An 18,683-nucleotide genomic window follows, 5' to 3' on the forward strand; every position below is an offset into this window, starting at 1 on the left:
ACCGCTGTGGCCTGTTGTCGGGTTGTGAACCACTGAGGGCTACAGCAGGACAAAGCCTCTTCATTGTTTCTAGGTCCACGTTTCAATACACAACACACACACACAAACATAATCGGTATGTAACAGTAATCGATAGACATGGGTGAGGCAGTAGGTGATTGGTGCAGTAAGTGGGATGCATCTGCTGTGAGATTATTATTGATGAGTTTGACAGTGATGTATTCAGAGTGGAAGTCATGGTGGTGATTAATTCGTAGCCAGCCCATTTAACTGGCTGGTGGCATTTCAGAGGGTGACTGGTCTCCCTGGTCGTCATATGTAGCATCAGAATTCGTGGGGCATAGAGCAGTGGGGTTACAAAGGACCCATACCTGTTTGAGCCTGTGCGAGGAACCAATGTTGTTTTCTTCTTGAACAAGACGTCAATGGTATGGGGGCCCAGCTTGACAATGGGAAATGGACCAGAACTGGGTGGTTTAACTCTGGACAGATTGCAGTATATAATGTCATCATGCATAGCGCACGCAAAATGCCAGGGCCGCTAGATGCACTATCGGATGGGGAAGTGTGGGGAGAGCAGCAGTGGTGTGGAGTCGCTCAGAGCGCTATAGGGGAATTGCCTAGCGCTGGTGGGGAAAGTGCCGTTCTAAACTGAAGCCTACACTCAAATTTTTTTGGAAATATTAAGTGGGGCCGCTCCACACCTACACTTGAATGGTGACCATTCAAAAAGATCTACTGTCATCTCTGCTTTCGTTAGTATCTAAAAAGAATTCGCCGAAAATGCAGCGATTTATTTTCGCCTGGCTTGTTAACCATTTGTAACTTTCAGAGAAGCGTCATGAGTGGCGAATTTTGAGTAAAATCTACACATTTCTCTGGATGCCATGACAAAAAATGCTTCTTTTGCCGAAACACAGCGGAGTTTACACTTTCTCACCTCACTAACATGTTGTGCAAACACAACTGCGAGAAAATTCTGAAACGTTGGTTTATTAAGTTTAGAAATTATAAAAAGTAAGGTCAGTAACTTATGAAAACGCACATCCTCGATAGAAAATAAACGTGTAATGTCCTAACTTATGTTGTTCCAAAACTCATTGCATTTCTCGTTTTACAAGCTATCGATGGCCCTTAAAATTACATTCTTTCATTGAAAAAGTCTGTAGTTATTGGAATAACATGGCACATAATGACGTTTTACATAATAACGATGCAGTAACATACGCTCCTCTTTGTGTGCTCTAATTTTCCAACAACTCATTTCGTTATCTGAAACCGTTCGTGAAATATAAGGAATATTGAGGATATTTCACTATGGCCTTATCGCTTGCCCGGAGCGATCGCAAATGAGTGTGCTACATCAGATCAATTTTCTCGAGGTTGTTGACAGATAAATACCTCTATCCAAATATAGAGAAGTTCAGTATGTTAGCTAAATTTTATACGCAGCAACATTGTTTGTAATATGCACCAAACACAAAACCACAGCGACGCCTATTTTCATTGGACACTTTTCCGAATTTCGCGCAGTGTCTTACTTTCACGTAAATATCACAATAACTGTGACCATTAACGAATTGATGACGAAATCATAACGAACCTAACATGTAAAGCTATAAGTAAAGCCGAAATGACTTTTTTTTACAGAATAGTTTCTGTAAAATCGTTTGAGAAAGACTGCAGGATGCGCGATCGATTCTGTCATCAGAGATCGGCCAAAAGGTGGAAAACACTTATCGGCTCCCCTTCCGAACAAACGAACTCGCCCAGCACTTCGGGACGAAAACTTAACACTGCACGTCGGTCTCCGTATCCTGCGAGCGCTGTATACCATTAAATAGTCGCATTCTGACCGCACCTTGTGTTCAGAGGTTTTTGGGGTGGTGTGCGGAATATGTGGTGGCACCAGCGAATTATGGATGTGGTATTTTAGCTGCTTCCCTAACGCTGGGAGGTCTGCCGGGTTGGGTCTTAGTGTCAGGAGAAGGCACTACATTGGAGTGTAAGGGAGTCGCTATACAGAACCTCCGCAAGGGAAGCCCATAGGCCCTCAACAAAAACTTTAAGAATACCGAGCAGCACCCATGTTAAGGCCTCTACCATCAGTCTCCCATGACACATGAGTACGATCTTCAGCGTGCGATACCATAGCTCTATGAGCCCGTTACTCTGTGGGTGGTATGCAGTTGTATAGTTGCAGGTACTGCTGCACATATGGCAGAGTGTGTCAATCAGAGAGAATTCAGATTGTCAAGTTTGATCTGTGGTAATTGTTTTCGGACAACCGAAGTGAGATATCCACATGTCTATGAAAGCTGAAGCGGTGGATTCTGCTTTGAATCTTTCAGAGTCATGTCTTCGACCCAGCATGAGACTCAATCAATTACCGACAATACGTATCTGTAGCTTTCTGATTGTGGGAGGAGGCTGATGATGTCAGATGTATGTGCTGAAATCATGCACTTCAAATACCTAAGTGAGCGAGAGGAGGATGCATGTGGCGGTCAACCTTGCTTTGTTGGCATGCCAAGCAAGCCTGTGACCAAGTGGGCTAGCCACATTTGACATTCAGCCAAATAAGCTGTTTGGTTATGAGCTGTACTTTTGGTTGACTTTGTGGGTGAGCCAGGTTGTGAATTTGGTTGAAGATTTGGTGGCACATGGACATGGGGATAAGAGACTGGTTCTCTTCTGTGAGACATCACAGAGGATGTGGGTGTCAGTGCCAGGAATCATTCTCCATTCGATGCTAAGAGATTAAAGGTTTCGCTGTCGAATAAGTCAGTGATGGACGGATAGTGGTCTTGTTTATGCACCACCTTGGCATATTCGAGGAGGAGTGAAATAGTACTGATGCGCGAGTAGTAGTCGCCAACAGAGTTTCTATTTGCATGTAAATGATGGAAGCTGTTGTGTATTGCATGTATTGCACAGTGAGGTCAAGGTGAAAACAGCGTCGAGGGCTCACATCCTTCAATGGGTGATGTATTGCATCAGCGGGTGCTTTGTGGTCTATATAGATCACGACATGTCTGCAACCAAAATCCTCCCTGAAATATCTAACTGATTCGTACACAGCAAGTAACTTACAACTGAACGCAGACCACTTTGATTGTGAAGCCGTAACTTTTTCAGAAGAGAAGCAAAGTGGTTGTGTTTCATCTGTCACAAAATGTTATAGGACCGCACTGATGGTCGAATCGCTAGCATCCTTTGTGACGATGATTTGAGTGTCTGCTGTTGGACATGCCAGAGGAGCTGCTTTCGTTAGGCAGCTTTTGGTACCGTTGAATGCAGCTTGCATGTCAGGAGTCCACACAAGTTTCCCATTCCCTTGTATATTTGGCCTCGTGAGGGCACCAGTGAGGGGAGAATGAATCGCTACTTCGTGCAGCAGGTGACATTAGGAAATAACGAGGGTGCCTGGAAAATGTCGTTGATCACGATAAGTTTGTGGATGTGATATCTGATGGATGAAATCTGTTCATTTGGGTGTTGGTTTGATGCCATCGGCATTAAGGTCGTGTCCAAGAAAGGTCACTTCAGTTTCCCCAACTGAGATTTATCTTCATTTACGACAAAGCCCACATATCTATGGGCATTGAGAACTAGTCAAAATGCCCTCATGATCCTGTTGGTTGGCAAAAAAAGAATAGATTATCGTAAGGTACGCATAGCAACAGTCAAATCTGAGGAAAACGCCGTCAATAAATCGTTGCCAGCTTTGGACTGCGTTTTTCAATCCACAGGGCATGCAAACAAACTTGAAGACCCCGGCCGAAAGCTGTAATGATAGCAGTCTTAAATGCTTCGTTCACATGCATAGGTATTTGAAGGTAGACCTCTCTGCAGTCAATGACACTACACACAGTTGCACCCATGAGGGTATGTTTGAATTCTTGAATGTCGGGGATGGGTCAAATGTATTGTTGGAGCATTGAGAGCTCTGTAATTACCACAACCTCTAGCAGAACCGTCTTTTATTGACACTATTTTATGGGTGAGGCCCAGGAGCTGTCTGAGGGACGAAGTATACTCGATTGTAGCAGTTTGTCGACTGCCGCTTTTGCAGTGCGTAGAAAAACCAGGACCTGGTGGCATGCTTTTTGCCATACTGTGGGCCAGGGGTTTTGAGAATGAGGTGCATCGCATTGATGAGTGTTCACTTGTAATGTGGAGCAATGCACTGGCATGGGGAATGCACCGGTAACCAAGACAGAAGGAGCCATACTAACCTGTGTGTAATGTGGTGTGGTCGAAAGTGCCAGAAGAGTGGTTGCATGAGGTGGAGACGCTGGGGCATGGCCGACAGGGTTGGGGTTGAAACTTTCTGACGGATTAAAACTGTGTTCCGGACCGAGACTCGAACTCGGGACCTTTGTCTTTCACGGGCAAATGCTCTACCAACAGAGGTACCCAAGCACGACTCACGACGCGTTCTCACAGCTTCAATTCTGCCAGTACCTCGTCTCCTACCCTCCAAACTTCACAGAAGCTCTTCTGCGAGCCATGCAGAACTAGCACTCCTGGAAGAAAGGATATTGCGGATACATGGCTTAGCCACATCCTAGGGGATGTTCCCAGAATGAGATTTTCAGTCTGCAGCGGAGTGTGCGCTGATATGGAACTTACTGGCAGATTAAAACTCTGTGGCGGACCGAGAGTCGAACTCGGGACCTCTGCCGTTCCGCGAGCAAGTGCTCTACCATCAGAGAGCTGGTAGAGCACGTGCCCGCGAAAGGCGGCAAGCATTCCTGGTATTTAAGGAGCGAAGTTGGGCGTCTAATTCTTCCTCAGTAATGAGATTTATTGCGTCGCCTGCATCTTCTGCGAGGAAAATGGGCAGGCGTTGTTGCACAGTTTGTGTGCCTTCATTGATTATGTCCTCTATCGGCGTGAAGTTATCCGCAAAGCTGTCAGCCAAGACTTTGGCCTTGGCGTCAGGCTCGCAGACAACCCCTCTGCCAACTTGTAGAGGAGAAAGGCGGTGTCCTTTTCCTAAAAACTGCTTGGTTACGTGCTAGGCAGAGCCATCTTCAACCCAAAGCATGGGTATTTTGGTTGCCCAGTTTTGGTTCCTGTGGTTCCCCACGGCCACCTTCATCTCACGGCAAAGGTGGTTTAGATGGCGTTTCGTGGCAGGATGGTGCATAATGTGCCATTCGCGGAAGAGCCGTTTAGGTCCGAGATGGCCTGCAATATCTCAGGGGGGGGGGGGGGGGCGTGATATTTTAGGAGACTTTTGTGTACCCCTGGGTGTGGCAGCGTCTACAGCCCGGAGAGTGTCCACTGTAAGCTGCCGCAGTGTACGGCATTTTCGTGTGGGAGACCACTCGGACGCCGAAACCAGCTCCTCTTTGAGGTTGGCTGGGTGTATTTGAAAATGTAGCTCGCGGAAGACTACCTTCAGCAGCTTGAGCGGTTCAGACGAGTGGGTATAGTATGGCAGACCTTTGGTCATAGCCACACCCATTACCGCATCGTAATCCTCAAGCCATTTTACTATGACCTTGAAAGTATCGCGGCCCGCTGTTTAATCGCGACAGACGACTAGCTGTGCGAATTTAGTTGTCGGTCTATGGACGCAGCGTAATACAGTTTTTATAAAATGAAGTGATAAATGATACTGTCTGTGCTTACACAGATCCAGTAAATGTGAGGTCGTGGTTATTTCTATCAAAGTGTAAAGTGTGTATTATTAATTTGTAAGGCTATAAGGTTATCAAGAATTGAAGTGATACTGATTGTCAACAGATATTGACCTTTGTCCGTGGCAATTAGAGAAGAGCAGTGAATTGATGTTAAAAAAAAGAAAAAAAAGGCTCAAAGAGAGAGCAACTGGAACAAATTTGTAAGGTAATGAAATTCTGTATATTTAGTTATAATTATACATCAACACAATTTGTGGATTTCTCTAAATTTTGCGATAATGTCCCCTGAACGTAGGAACCAAATATTTTACATCAGATTTAATGTCAGGTTGATAAGGTATACCCGATATGTAATATTTTGTGTGTTTTGTAACCGTGACATAGAGAAGTTAAATTTTGGAATCTGTTTTGTTAAACGATGTGAGATCTTTTCTCATTTAAAAATCCAAGTGCTTTTAATTAAGACAGTAAGTAAGAATTGGAGAGCAGTTTAGAAGTTAACTCATTTTGAAGATAATGTAAAATTTCCATGCCAGATGTGAAGGTGAAACCTTATTTTCAATACAATTTTCAAACTGAAGCATTCGGTCTTAGCATATCCCCTTATCAGTGCCTCGCCCTCTTCCATGTGAGCTTGTTTAAATCCAAGGAATATTTTCTAAAATAAGTCATTTTTCAATCAGAATCAGAAAAAACATTAATGTGCCAGAATCAGGTAAGTAAAAATGTTTGTAGCAGTTTCAGTACGGGCAGCATTGCACAGCGCTGACTTAATATCCAGTATTTTCACTGAACACATGAAATTTTATTCATTTATCAGCCAGTCTACTGATATTGTTTTTATGAAGCTATTTTACGCGCGGCATTGCATTTCACTGTGCCAAGATAGAATATTTTCTATGCCTACTGTAGAGAGGACCGAATACCAAGATCAGGTACGTTGCGACTTTAGAGCAAAGAAAGATTTATTTCACTGTGTATTTGCAGAGGGAATTTTGTCAGTTATTTTACAGGGCCATGGAACTCGGTGCTCACGAAACCGGGTAAATTTCAGAGGGATTGATTTCATTATGGGCATTGCATATTGGTTTTGCAGATTAAGTCATTTGCTCAACAACACATCACACTGTAAATTTGCGTAACACAAACATTACGCATTTCATATTCATTGGCAAACAAACATAAATTTTTTAAAGGACGTTACAAAATGTCTGGGTGTAACGTTTAGTAGGGATATGAAATGGAATGAGCACGTAAGATCAGTCACGGGTAAAGCAGGTGGCACACTTTGGTTTATTGGTTGAATGCTGGGGAAGTGCAATCAATCTACAAAGGAGACTGCTTACAAATTACTCGTGCGGCCAATATCAGAATATTGATCAAGTGTGTGGAACCAATACCAGATAGGACTAACAGGGGATACTGAAAGTATACAGAGGAGGGCAGTACGAACGGTTACAGGTTCGTTTAATCTGTGGGAGAGTGCCACAGAGATACTGAAGAAACTGAACTGGAAGATTCTTGAAGCAGACGTTAACCATCCCGAGAAAGTCTATTACCAAAGTTTCAAGAAACGGCTGTAAATGATTGCTCTAGGAATATACTACAATCCTCTACGTATTGCACAAATAGGGATCATGAGGATAAGATTATAATAATTACTGCACGCGCAGGAGCATTCAAACAATCATTCTTCCCACGCTCCATACGTGAATGGAATAGGAAGAAACCCTAATAACGTACACGATGGGACGTACCCTCTGCCATGCACCTCACCGAAGTTTGCAGAGATGTAGAGCGGGGCTCCTCTCAGTGAAATGGTCTACTTTGTTTCTTGCCCTCGTTCAGAACAGACGTAATGTATGTAAATCTCTGTTTGTGCTTGTAGAAGCTTCTAAATTATAATTAAATATGCTTAAATTGGGTTATATTCATTTTTCATTTTAAAATCAAACTAATCTCCAAAATTAATAAGGGTTACATGATTTATAATTTTGTAATGTTTGTTACAGAAAAGCTAGTTGGAACCGCTAGCTCAGCAGATCATAGTAAAGAGACGTAATGTAACGAACAGAATTCGCGTCCACCATCGAATTCGTTGTGCTATAAGCAGAAACACACATCTGTAACGGTGACTCATATTGCATAATGCATTTAAAGTATAAGTGATATTACTGTTGTTAATCAATTAATCATCCGCTCACATGGACAACACAACATGTCATCAGGCAATTATAGTGTCACAGCTTTGGAATCGCTGAGGATGGCATCAATTTGAAACAGAGAATAGTCAGCACGAATTGTTCCGAATCGTACCGACTCTTCTGATCCGTATTTGATGCCAAGTCAACTTACCGCGCCCTTAGTATATCTAGTCTATTGGGTACTCATAACAACTAATTTATGTAGCTTACCAATTAATAATAGGATCGGTATATATGCAGCCCGACTTGCCGCTCCACAATGTCAGTATTGGATCTTCTGGAAAGTAGTCCGGCAACCACTGTTCTATGCTATGAGTAGTACTACTTTAACATCTTCCGCGACTAGCATCACAATCTGGCCAATGAGCTCCAAGATTCTGGTTTCGAATTTAATTAGAAAGTGAATTCCTGCTTTCTTCTTTCGTTCTGAAATGAGCTGAGACACTCTTCTTGCTTTGGTCACATTTTTCCCTCAAGACTATTTTATCTTTTATTACAAGTAACTGAGATGCCATACATTTTTGTCCATTGAAATCTGAATATATTACGTTGTGCTATGCCGATGGCAGTGACAAACAGCTGATGCCATCATTTCTTTTCTTTACAATCCATGTCATAAACAGACCAAAGCGTTTCGGCTTTATCGTCTTCAGCTATATCCAAATATAATCTCTAACCAGTGTTGGGGGCAGTGAACATCAAATTTACTACCGTCTTTCTCCTTGTTTTCTGATATTTTTCTCTTGTTCCATGTGTCCATTATTGTTTTCTGGTTGTTCAGCTATCAAATCAGTTTCAAAATCACTGCTGTCTTCAAATTGTATTCTTCAAGTTCTCGGAAACAAGTGGAAATATTCTGTAGTCAACTGGTGTATGGTGAGGCATAGTTTACTGTTTGTTGTGCCTGTAAAATTGTTGAGTACGCATTCTTCTGTAAAGTGTTCTGGTTCAGAATCAGTACTTTCCCCGTGTGACGTATCAATGTCAGATGGAAAATCTTCCTTGAGAAACTTCAATATTTCTTCATCTTTCTACTTTCTTGCTATAGCCTGTCATGCAAAAGTATACAGCTATAGGTCTGATGGGACTTGCAAGTAAAGAAACTTCTATACGAAAATGTTCTATGAATCTAAAATACTTTCTGGTTTTATTAGCATAAATAGACTTATCACGAAAGATAAAAATGAATGAAGACTGGATTATCAAAGGAAACGTACGGAAACAAGAACAGAATGAGCAACTTGCACGTGCACGCAATCAAAAAGCGCGAGGACGGCTCGCGCATAAGTTCAAATTACTCTGCCGCCACAGAAAATTCTGTGGTGTGTTAATAATGTACCAAAGTAAGCGTTAATGTGGCGCTGTATTCCCATCAGGTCTCAAATGACAATGAATGTTACATACTCTGAAGACCCGTCAGATCATAAAGGGTTACACATAAAACAGTGTAGGAATAACATGTGTCAGATTGAGATTCGTAAGGAGAATATTACGAAAATATAATTCATCCACCAAAAAGAGTAGCTTATATAAAGCATTTGTTTGAACAGTTAATGAGTATTGTTCACAATATTTCCGACCTTTACCACGTAGGTTTAGTAGAAAAGAGAGAGAAGATCAGCCGGCCGGAGTGGCCGAGCGGTTCTAGGCGCTACACTCTGGAACCGCGAGACTGCTACGGTCGCAGGTTCGAATCCTGCCTCGGACATGGATGTGTGTGATGTCCTTAGGTTACTTCGGTTTAAGTAGTTCTAAGTTCTAGGAGACTGATGACCTCAGAAGTTAAGTCCCATAGTGCTCAGAGCCATTTGAACCAAGAGAGAAGATCCAACGCAGAGCAGAGCATTTCGTGACGGGATCGTTTACTTTGTAGGAGAGGGTTACAAGGATGCTCAAGAAGCTCCAGTGGCAGCCGCTACAATGAGACATTTTACCTCACGGAGAGCTTTGCTTGTGAAATTTTGAGAGCTTACATTCCAAGAAGAGTCGATCAGTATATTACTTCCTCCCACACACGTCTTGCGAAATGGTCACGACGAGAAAATTAGAGACATTTAATGTCTTACGGCGCTTTATCTAGAATCAGTTTCCTCACGTGTCGTTCGAAAATGGAACAGCAAAGAAGAGAAAAGAATGTGGTATCAAAAGTACACCACGCCACACATTATAAGTTGACGTGCGGTGTATAGGTGGAGATGTAGATGACCATGTTTCATTGTCACAGCTTGAATTTTTCGAGCCGGCCGGTGTGGCCTTGCGGTTCTAGGCACTTCAGTTTGGAGCCACGTGACCGCTTCGGTCGCAGGTTCGAATCCTGTCTCGGGCATGGATGTGTGTGATGTCCTTAGGTTAGTTAGGTTTAAGTAGTTCTAAGTTCTAGGGGACTGATGACCACAGATGTTAGGTCCCATGGTGCTCAGAGCCATTTGAACCATTTTTTTTTTTGAATTTTTCGAGGTGATAAATGAAGGTTTATGACTACTCCGTTACATCAAATGAGTCTACCGACTGAAGACCACAACAGCAACAGCAACGTAACCCAGTTGTTGTAACAGGTAAGTATTTCCGAGACATCGTCAGTTCCGCATTGATACGGCCACGTCTCGTAGAGTTCCTATCTGGGCACGCTATCCGCTACTTGCTTCGCGTGATATAATTTCGTCTTGCGGACGTTTCTCGCCGTATGTGTGTACACTGGAGTGGTGGAGAGTACCTAGCCAGAGCTGAGGGCTGCACGCGAGCCGTGGTACGTGGGGAACAGAAAAGAAGCAAAACACAGCGGCCCGCTGGGGGCGATTCACGGTGCGGCGCATCCAGCACGCTACATATAGGGCGGCGGCGGCGGCGCGGTGCGGCACTGACTACCGGCTGCCATGTGGACGCTGCCTCTGGTGCTGCTGCTGCTGGTATCTCTGGCGCCTGTCGCCATGGCGGGCGCTCTCTGCCTGCTGTGGGCCCGCCGGCCGCGCACGGACGTCCCGGGTCCGCCCACGCTGCCCCTCATCGGCAACGCTCACCTCTTCTGGCGGCTGCCCGTGCTAATGGAAACTTTCTCTCAGCTGCGCGCTCGCTACGGTAACACTTTCAGGTCCGTTGCAGCTTTTAGCCCCTGTAAAAAAAAATTGTGACGTAGCGCTATGAATACCCCTGCATTAAAGCCGGGTTCACACACATGTCTAACATGGCGACACAGCTTGTGCCTTGGTGTAGTGGCATCGTGAGTTACCGTTCCCACAGGACGCCACAAATTCTACGTAGTTGTACAGCTTTCAGTATGGCCTCAACTGAAATCATATGGGCGGGTATCATTGTTATAGTGCAGGTTATGACATTAGAACTGTCACAAGAGTTCAGTACAAGCAAGACGAAACCCAAATGTTTGATCCGAAAATACACTCCTGGAAATGGAAAAAAGAACACATTGACACCGGTGTGTCAGACCCACCATTCTTGCTCCGGACACTGCGAGAGGGCTGTACAAGCAATGATCACACGCACGGCACAGCGGACACACCACGAACCGCGGTGTTGGCCGTCGAATGGCGCTAGCTGCGCAGCATTTGTGCACCGCCGCCGTCAGTGTCAGCCAGTTTGCCGTGGCATACGGAGCTCCATCGCAGTCTTTAACACTGGTAGCATGCTGCGACAGCGTGGACGTGAACCGTATGTGCAGTTGACGGACTTTGAGCGAGGGCGTATAGTGGGCATGCAGGAGGCCGGGTGGACGTACCACCGAAATGCTCAACACGTGAGGTCTCCACGGTACATCGATGTTGTCGCCAGTGGTCGGCGGAAGGTGCACGTGCCCGTCGACCTGGGACCGGACCGCAGCGACGCACGGATGCACGCCGAGACCGTAGGATCCTACGCAGTGCCGTAGGGGACCGCACCGCCACTTCCCAGCAAATTAGGGACACTGTTGCTCCTGGGGTATCGGCGAGGACCATTCGCAACCGTCTCCATGAAGCTGGGCTACGGTCCCGCACACCGTTAGGCCGTCATCCGCTCACTCCCCAACATCGTGCAGCCCGCCTCCAGTGGTGTCGCGACAGGCGTGAATGGAGGGACGAATGGAGACGTGTCGTCTTCAGCGATGAGAGTCGCTTCTGCCTTTGTGCCAATGATGGTCGTATGCGTGTTTGGCGCCGTTCAGGTGAGCGCCACAATCAGGACTGCATACGACCGAGGCACACAGGGCCAACACCCGGCATCATTGTGTGGGGAGCGATCTCCTACACTGGCCGTACACCTCTGGTGATCGTCAAGGGGACACTGAATAGTGCACAGTACATCCAAACCGTCACCGAACCCATCGTTCTACCATTCCTAGACCGGCAAGGGAACTTGCTGTTCCAACAGGACAATGCACGTCCGCATGTATCCCGTGCCACCCAACGTGCTCTAGAAGGTGTAAGTCAACTACCCTGGCCAGCAAGATCTCCGGATCTGTACCCCATTGAGCATGTTTGGGACTGGATGAAGCGTCGTCTCACGCGGTCTGCACGTCCAGCACGAACGCTGGTCCAACTGAGGCGTCAGGTGGAAATGGCATGGCAAGCCGTTCCACAGGACTACATCCAGCATCTCTACGATCGTCTCCATGGGAGAATAGCAGCCTGCATTGCTGCGAAAGGTGGATATACACTGTGCTAGTGCCGACATTGTGCATGCTCTGTTGCCTGTGTCTATGTGCCTGTGGTTCTGTCAGTGTGATCATGTGATGTATCTGACCCCAGGAATGTGTCAATAAAGTTTCCCCTTCCTGGGACAATGAATTCACGGTGTTCTTATTTCAATTTCCAGGAGTGTAGATTTCGCATAGGAGTAAATCAGGAGAAACAGACACATTTATAAAAGAAATAACACTGAGACAAAAATGCTGTGTACAGTGGCAAATTATCTAACAGGTGGCCCGAAAATATCATCGGCAGACACGCTATCTTCTAAGATTTTAGACTCCTATTATACTCGTTGATATCGAGCATTTCGGACAACTAATTTCTAGTTTAACAGCTGCCACATCACACTGTGGAACTATTTCCTACGTATAAGTCACAATTTACTTAATGCTTGGTCTTACAAATTAATAACGTTATATGAGTCGCGTTTTTGGTGAACTACATTAAGTTTCTTTGCACATTCAAGAAATTTCGAAAACAGTGGGATATGTCATTAGTTTGCAAATATTGCACTCACAAACACACTGCTGTAGAAACTCAAACATAGGTTGCACTTTTTGTAGTTTCAGCAGCTGTGAAAGAGTACCTGCTGACCATTGTTTTCATTTTTTTCGCATATAAAATTAAAAGAAAAGCACTGAAATCGGATGGCGTACAGCAAAATTTACACAACGATAACTGCGACAGAGTGGTTGTGTTCCGAAACACTACTACCAGGGAGCAGTGGTGATGGGAAAGTCGGTTCTAGGCGATACAGTCTAGAACCGCGCGACCGCTACGGTCGCAGGTTCGAATCCTGCCTCAGGCATGGATGTGTGTGATGTCCTTAGGTTAACGTGGTCGCCTGGCGGTGGAGGGGCAGGGACGCGTGGACAATGCACACTGGAACAGCACTATCGAAGAGACGGAGGACGGTCGTGCTTCTTTTGTCGAACCACAAAATTTCCCCCGGGGGGGGGGGGGGGGGCAAATGGCCTGCACAGATTGCGAATATTTTGTCGTTTTGCGCATGACGTCAGCATAGGAGCACGTAGTATCGAGGCGCCAAAAGAGCTTTTTTTTCTAGTGTTATTTTGCTTTAGTTTGTGTTGTGGTGTTATTGCGGTGTTTTGTAAGAGGTCCGCTTTAAAATGCCTGGGTTTGCTGTAACAGGGTGTCTGTCGTACAGCAGAAAGACAAAAGGCACGGATATAATTTATCATTCGCTCCCAAAAGACGTTATAGTGCAGAAGGTCTGGATAATGAAGTGCCATCGAAAAGATCGCTTCATTGTTGCGACGTCAACTGTTTGTTCGTTACATTTCACATCAGATGATTGACTCTGTGACTTGCGAGCAGAAATTCTTAATCTGCCGCTGAAGAAAACATGTAAACCAGACCTAGTGCCGAGTGCAAATATACCAGGAAGTGCACCAGTGTTAGTGGAAATTCAGGCGCTGATGATATCGTTTCTCCAAATAGGGCAGACAGGTTGCAGGCAAGAAAGACAATGAAAAATGCAATTGATCATCTGCCTAGTGTGTCTCCGAAAAAAATAAAATAGACCAATCAACAGCGACAGATGACTATGACAGTGATAGTAAACAGATCAGCCAACTCTGTAAACGTATAGAAGAATTAGAATACAGGAGACTGAAAGCTATGTGTGCAAACCTCAGGTATAGTGAGAAGTGCTTGAAACTCAAAGCTTTTGATGAGAAAATAAAATATCAACAAAAGTGTCAAATGAAGCAAGTGCAGGAGAAAGTGACTCAAATATTAGACAAATTATTTTCAAAAAACAGATAAACTGCTTGTTGAGTGCAAAGAAACGAGCAAAGTGGCAAAGGGAAGGTATTTGGAAAGCGGTTACACTTCGTGCTGTGTCTAGGAAGCATTATTTGTTTTTAAGAAATCAGGTCGGTTTCCCACTTCCAGGACTGTCAACAATTAAGAGATGGACGTCACGCTCTTTCAGATGCTTTCCTGGTGTACTGACAGATGTTTTGCGACTAATGGATGCCCACTCATCTGTATTGACAAGAACCGAACGCGTGTGTGTGCTATCATTCGACTACATGAATGTAGATAGCAATATTACTTACGATTCTGTTGAAGATCGTGTTGTAGTGCCACACACTAACGTGCTATTTGTTATGGTACGTGGTTTGTTTTCTGGATGGAAGTAACCCATTTATATGATTTTGAAACACAAATAATAGCTTATCGGTTAAACAGTATTATCTGCTCTCTACAAGATGCTGGTTACGATGTTGTTGCGGTAGTGTGCGACCTTGGAACAAAAAATGGATCTGTGTGGAAAGATTTTAATGTGACAGAAACTAATTCCTGCTTTTCCAATCCGCAGTATGAAAAGAAACGAATCTGGGTGTTTTCAGATGTTCCACATTTGTTTAAATTAATGAGGAACCACTTTCTGGGTGACGGATTAAAGCTTCCAAGTGGGAAAATTGTTAATAAATCTATTATAGAAAGACTTCTCGCATTGGATAGGAGTGAAATGAAGTTGTGTCCTAAACTGTCACAGCTTCACCTCAGTGTTAAGGGGAGAGAGCGTCATAGGGTTTGTATGGCAATGTAACTGTTTTCGAGTACCACAGGTACAGCCATATGGTACCTAATGCCTGAAGATGATGAAGCAGCAATTTTTTTCCAGTTAGCAAACGAGGCATTTGACATTATGAATGCTCGGAGGTGCAACAAGAATTCGTTATCATGTGGTTATGGGATACATAAGGGTGTTCAAGACTGAATATTAAGAAAACTGTATACGCGTGCCGAAAAAAATGCGCGTAGGCAATAGAAATCACTTGCTCCCATTCCAGAAAGGCATAATGACAACTGTTCGGTCATTATTTGGACTGTTCAGCCACTACAAATGACATATTTTAACTGAAAGACTGAACCAGGATGAACTGGAAAAAATTTTCTCAGAGATCAGAGGAACAGGTCATTTCCATTTGGAACCTTCTCCAACAGAAGTAAAATATCGATTACGGCTGTTACTGCTGGGACACAAAGCTTTCATGGTGTAAGCCAAAGTACGATTCTGTGTATCGTGCATGACAACTGCTACCGTTTGTATCACCTGCAACGAGAGCAAGGATTATCAGCAGTAGATTTCCCTCTATGGGAAGGATTATGTCTATGGTTTTAGCAACAGGCCATCACAATTATGGGGTTTCTGTCATCAGGCCTCTTTAGCTTGAAAGCAACATTTACTAGACCTGGCATCATCAGTCAGCATAATCGTCGTCTGTGGGCTACAGACAATCCTCGGGAAATGGTTGAGGCGTATCATAAACATCGGTTCAGCATTAAAGTGTGGGCAGGGATTCTTGGTGACTGCATTCTTGGATCGGTTATTATTCTAGAGCGCCTCGGTGGAGGACCGTTCTGGGATTTCCAGTGGAATACTCTGCGTGGGCTGCTTACGAGTGTGCCTTTGGCAATACGATAAGTTATGTGGTTTCTGCATGATGGAGCATCACCCCACTTCCGTATTACAGTCCGTTGAAGATCAACAGCATTTTCCCCGGACATTGGGTAGGACGCGAAGGCCCTATAGCATGGCCTGCTAGATTAGCGGACTTAACCCCCCTGAATTTTTACCTCTGGGGACGTCTGAAATGCGTTGTGCATGCTGAACCAGTTATTGATATGCAGGCCCTTCAGCCTAGGTCCCAAGTTCGAGTCTCGGTCCGCCACACAGTTTTAATCTGCCAGTAAGTTCCATATCAGCGCACACTGCGCTGCAGAGTGAAAATCTTATTCTGGAAACATCACCCGGGCTGTGGCTAAGCAATGTCCCTGCAATATCCTTTCTTTCAGGAGTGCTAGTCCTGCAAGGTTCGCAGGAGAGCTTCTGTAAAGTTTGGAAGGTAGGAGAAGAGGTACTGGCGGAAGTAGAGCTATGAGGCTGGGGCGTGAGTCGTGCTTGGGTAGCTCAGTTGATAACCTGTACTCTCTCCTATTCAGTACTGAGCGAGGTGGTGCAGTGCTTAGACACTGGACTCGCATTCGGGAGGACGACGGTCAATCCCGCTGTCTGAAGATTATGACATATGGGATTTAAGAATTAATTTTGTGTAGTTGATGTCACACAATTTACAACTCATATTTCAAGCAGCAACACATTTCAGCCGCTACGAGCTGCTGATAAACTGTATATGCACAACCGGTTTCGAACTTAAGATAATAATCGATTATCTTAATGTTCTTTATAACAGCTTAGACCAAAGAAAAGAGAGTATATGAAAGAGGGTGCTGACGAACGACATGATTTATAATCCGTTCATCATAAGAATAAACCTGATGTAAACATTGCGCTGTGTATTCTTCCACGTTTTCTGGATCTTGATTGGACTTCTGTTTCACGTGGGACTGCACACAAGCTGACTCGAGTACTGTCAAATACGATAACAAGGGTACGTTTCGTGCTGTGCGTTACACGCACATCGACTTAGCAAGAATATGGGACAACAGCTTTACCGGCGCATTTAACTTCGACAGCACTGGCCGGTCAGCTGATACAGCTAGCCTACAGTGACGTGGCCAGCTGCAATTCACATGTGAAAAGAGACGAGCAGAGGAGCAATACAGCTTCGAATGTCATTTTATTTTTTAAGCAGAATGAAATAATGCACTGAAAATCTCCTACAATATGCTCCTTAGACGACTAGACGAAAACCGCAACACGTTATCTTTTTTGCTAACATACTATTGTAATTAAAAACAAGAATTATGAAAATTCCTGACTTAACCACAGGGTGATTTTCTGCATAAGCTGTGTGTAACGTAAGAGAATATTGAAGAATTTCATAAGTAGGGGTACAAGGGCGGCGCCGTTGAATTTTTTTAGTGCAGGTTGCCTACAACAGGGGCATGTATGCACTCAGGGGCAAAACCTATTGTTCTCCTTTGATTGACAGGTACTTAACCTATTGTTCTGTTAAGTGGCTTTCCATGTCACCCCCACTTCCTTCTGATTGACAGGCACTTATCCTACTGTACCCCTGCCCCCTCCCTCTCCTCCGCCCTCTCGCTGCTACAAGTACACTTTCAGGTCTGAGTTATTGGAATAGCTTCTCTAACTCGTATCAATTTGATTGACTAATAATTAAATTGATCAATTAATTAACCTCTCACCCACCAGTAAATCCCCTCCCTTCCCCCCTCCTCCCTCATAAAATGGCGGGAAGTTCATACTCCATCAGGAAAATGCAACATACCACAGCTACCTACACTAACCTAAGAAAATGGCGGGAGAAAAGGGCACTTGGGCTACCTCCACTAACCTAAGTCATCCGACCGCCACCTCTTCCTAGGAATTGGCTGGGAAAGGACTCAGCCTCTTCTGGATAGAACAGACAATAGTCTTACTTAGCCTATTGTTCTGTTAAGTGATTTTCCATGTCACTCCCATTTCCTTAAACTATTGTACCGCCTTTGATGCCAAATTAAGTAATTAGTTATATTCTCGCACCATTTTATATTGCTTCTCGAATTTCATATGCTTTTGAATGTCATTTCCGGCACATTCTTCTTTTCACACACCCCCTTAAACTATTGTACTACATTTTACACAACATTTATGCAAATGAACCTAGAGTTATACACTTAACCTGCTGTTCTGCTCCATGTCGCCCACTCATGCCCCCCCCCCCCCAACTACTATACATCTGATACCTCATTAGTATAAAAAAATTATGCAAATCAATTAAATCGATATTTTTCACATGTATGGGGTAGTTTTTTTTTTAATTTTCAGCATCTTGTTGGTTGGTGAAATCGATGGAATACAGTTTAAACAAAAGATCACTAATGAAAAACACATCCCTACCACCGCCGCCGTCAGTTGCCAAAACACACGTAGGTGTCAGTTCGGGTCCTGCAATGATGAGGCAGTGACATCTCTTTTATACACGACGCCCAAGAAATTCCTGCCGAAACAAATGTTCACCTAGGAACCATTGTTGGAGCGATGATGCATAGCTGCAGAGTGGGTCTAGCGCTGGGATAGATGCCCCAATGCTTCCCAGAATAGCACAGGGTGCATTCTTCCTAACGATCATCAAACTGCTGCTGCTGCTGCCAGTGTGGGAGCATCATCTCAAATGGCACTAGATTTTTTCTGAAGATGAGTG

At 44.4% G+C, this 18,683-nt stretch overlaps 1 protein-coding gene across 1 annotated transcript in view; it reads left to right on the forward strand.

Annotated features, from left to right (window-relative positions):
* The first annotated feature begins 10,731 nt into the window (after positions 1-10,731).
* Positions 10,732-18,683, forward strand: part of LOC126361719 (cytochrome P450 4g1-like) — a 96,056-nt gene continuing 88,104 nt past the window's right edge. The window contains exon 1 of the mRNA XM_050007817.1: positions 10,732-10,946. Within this exon, the coding sequence (XP_049863774.1) occupies positions 10,732-10,946 (215 nt within the window). The remainder of the gene's footprint in view (positions 10,947-18,683) is intronic.

The sequence above is a fragment of the Schistocerca gregaria genome, chromosome 1, assembly GCF_023897955.1.
Source record: "Schistocerca gregaria isolate iqSchGreg1 chromosome 1, iqSchGreg1.2, whole genome shotgun sequence".
NCBI lineage: Eukaryota > Metazoa > Arthropoda > Insecta > Orthoptera > Acrididae > Schistocerca > Schistocerca gregaria.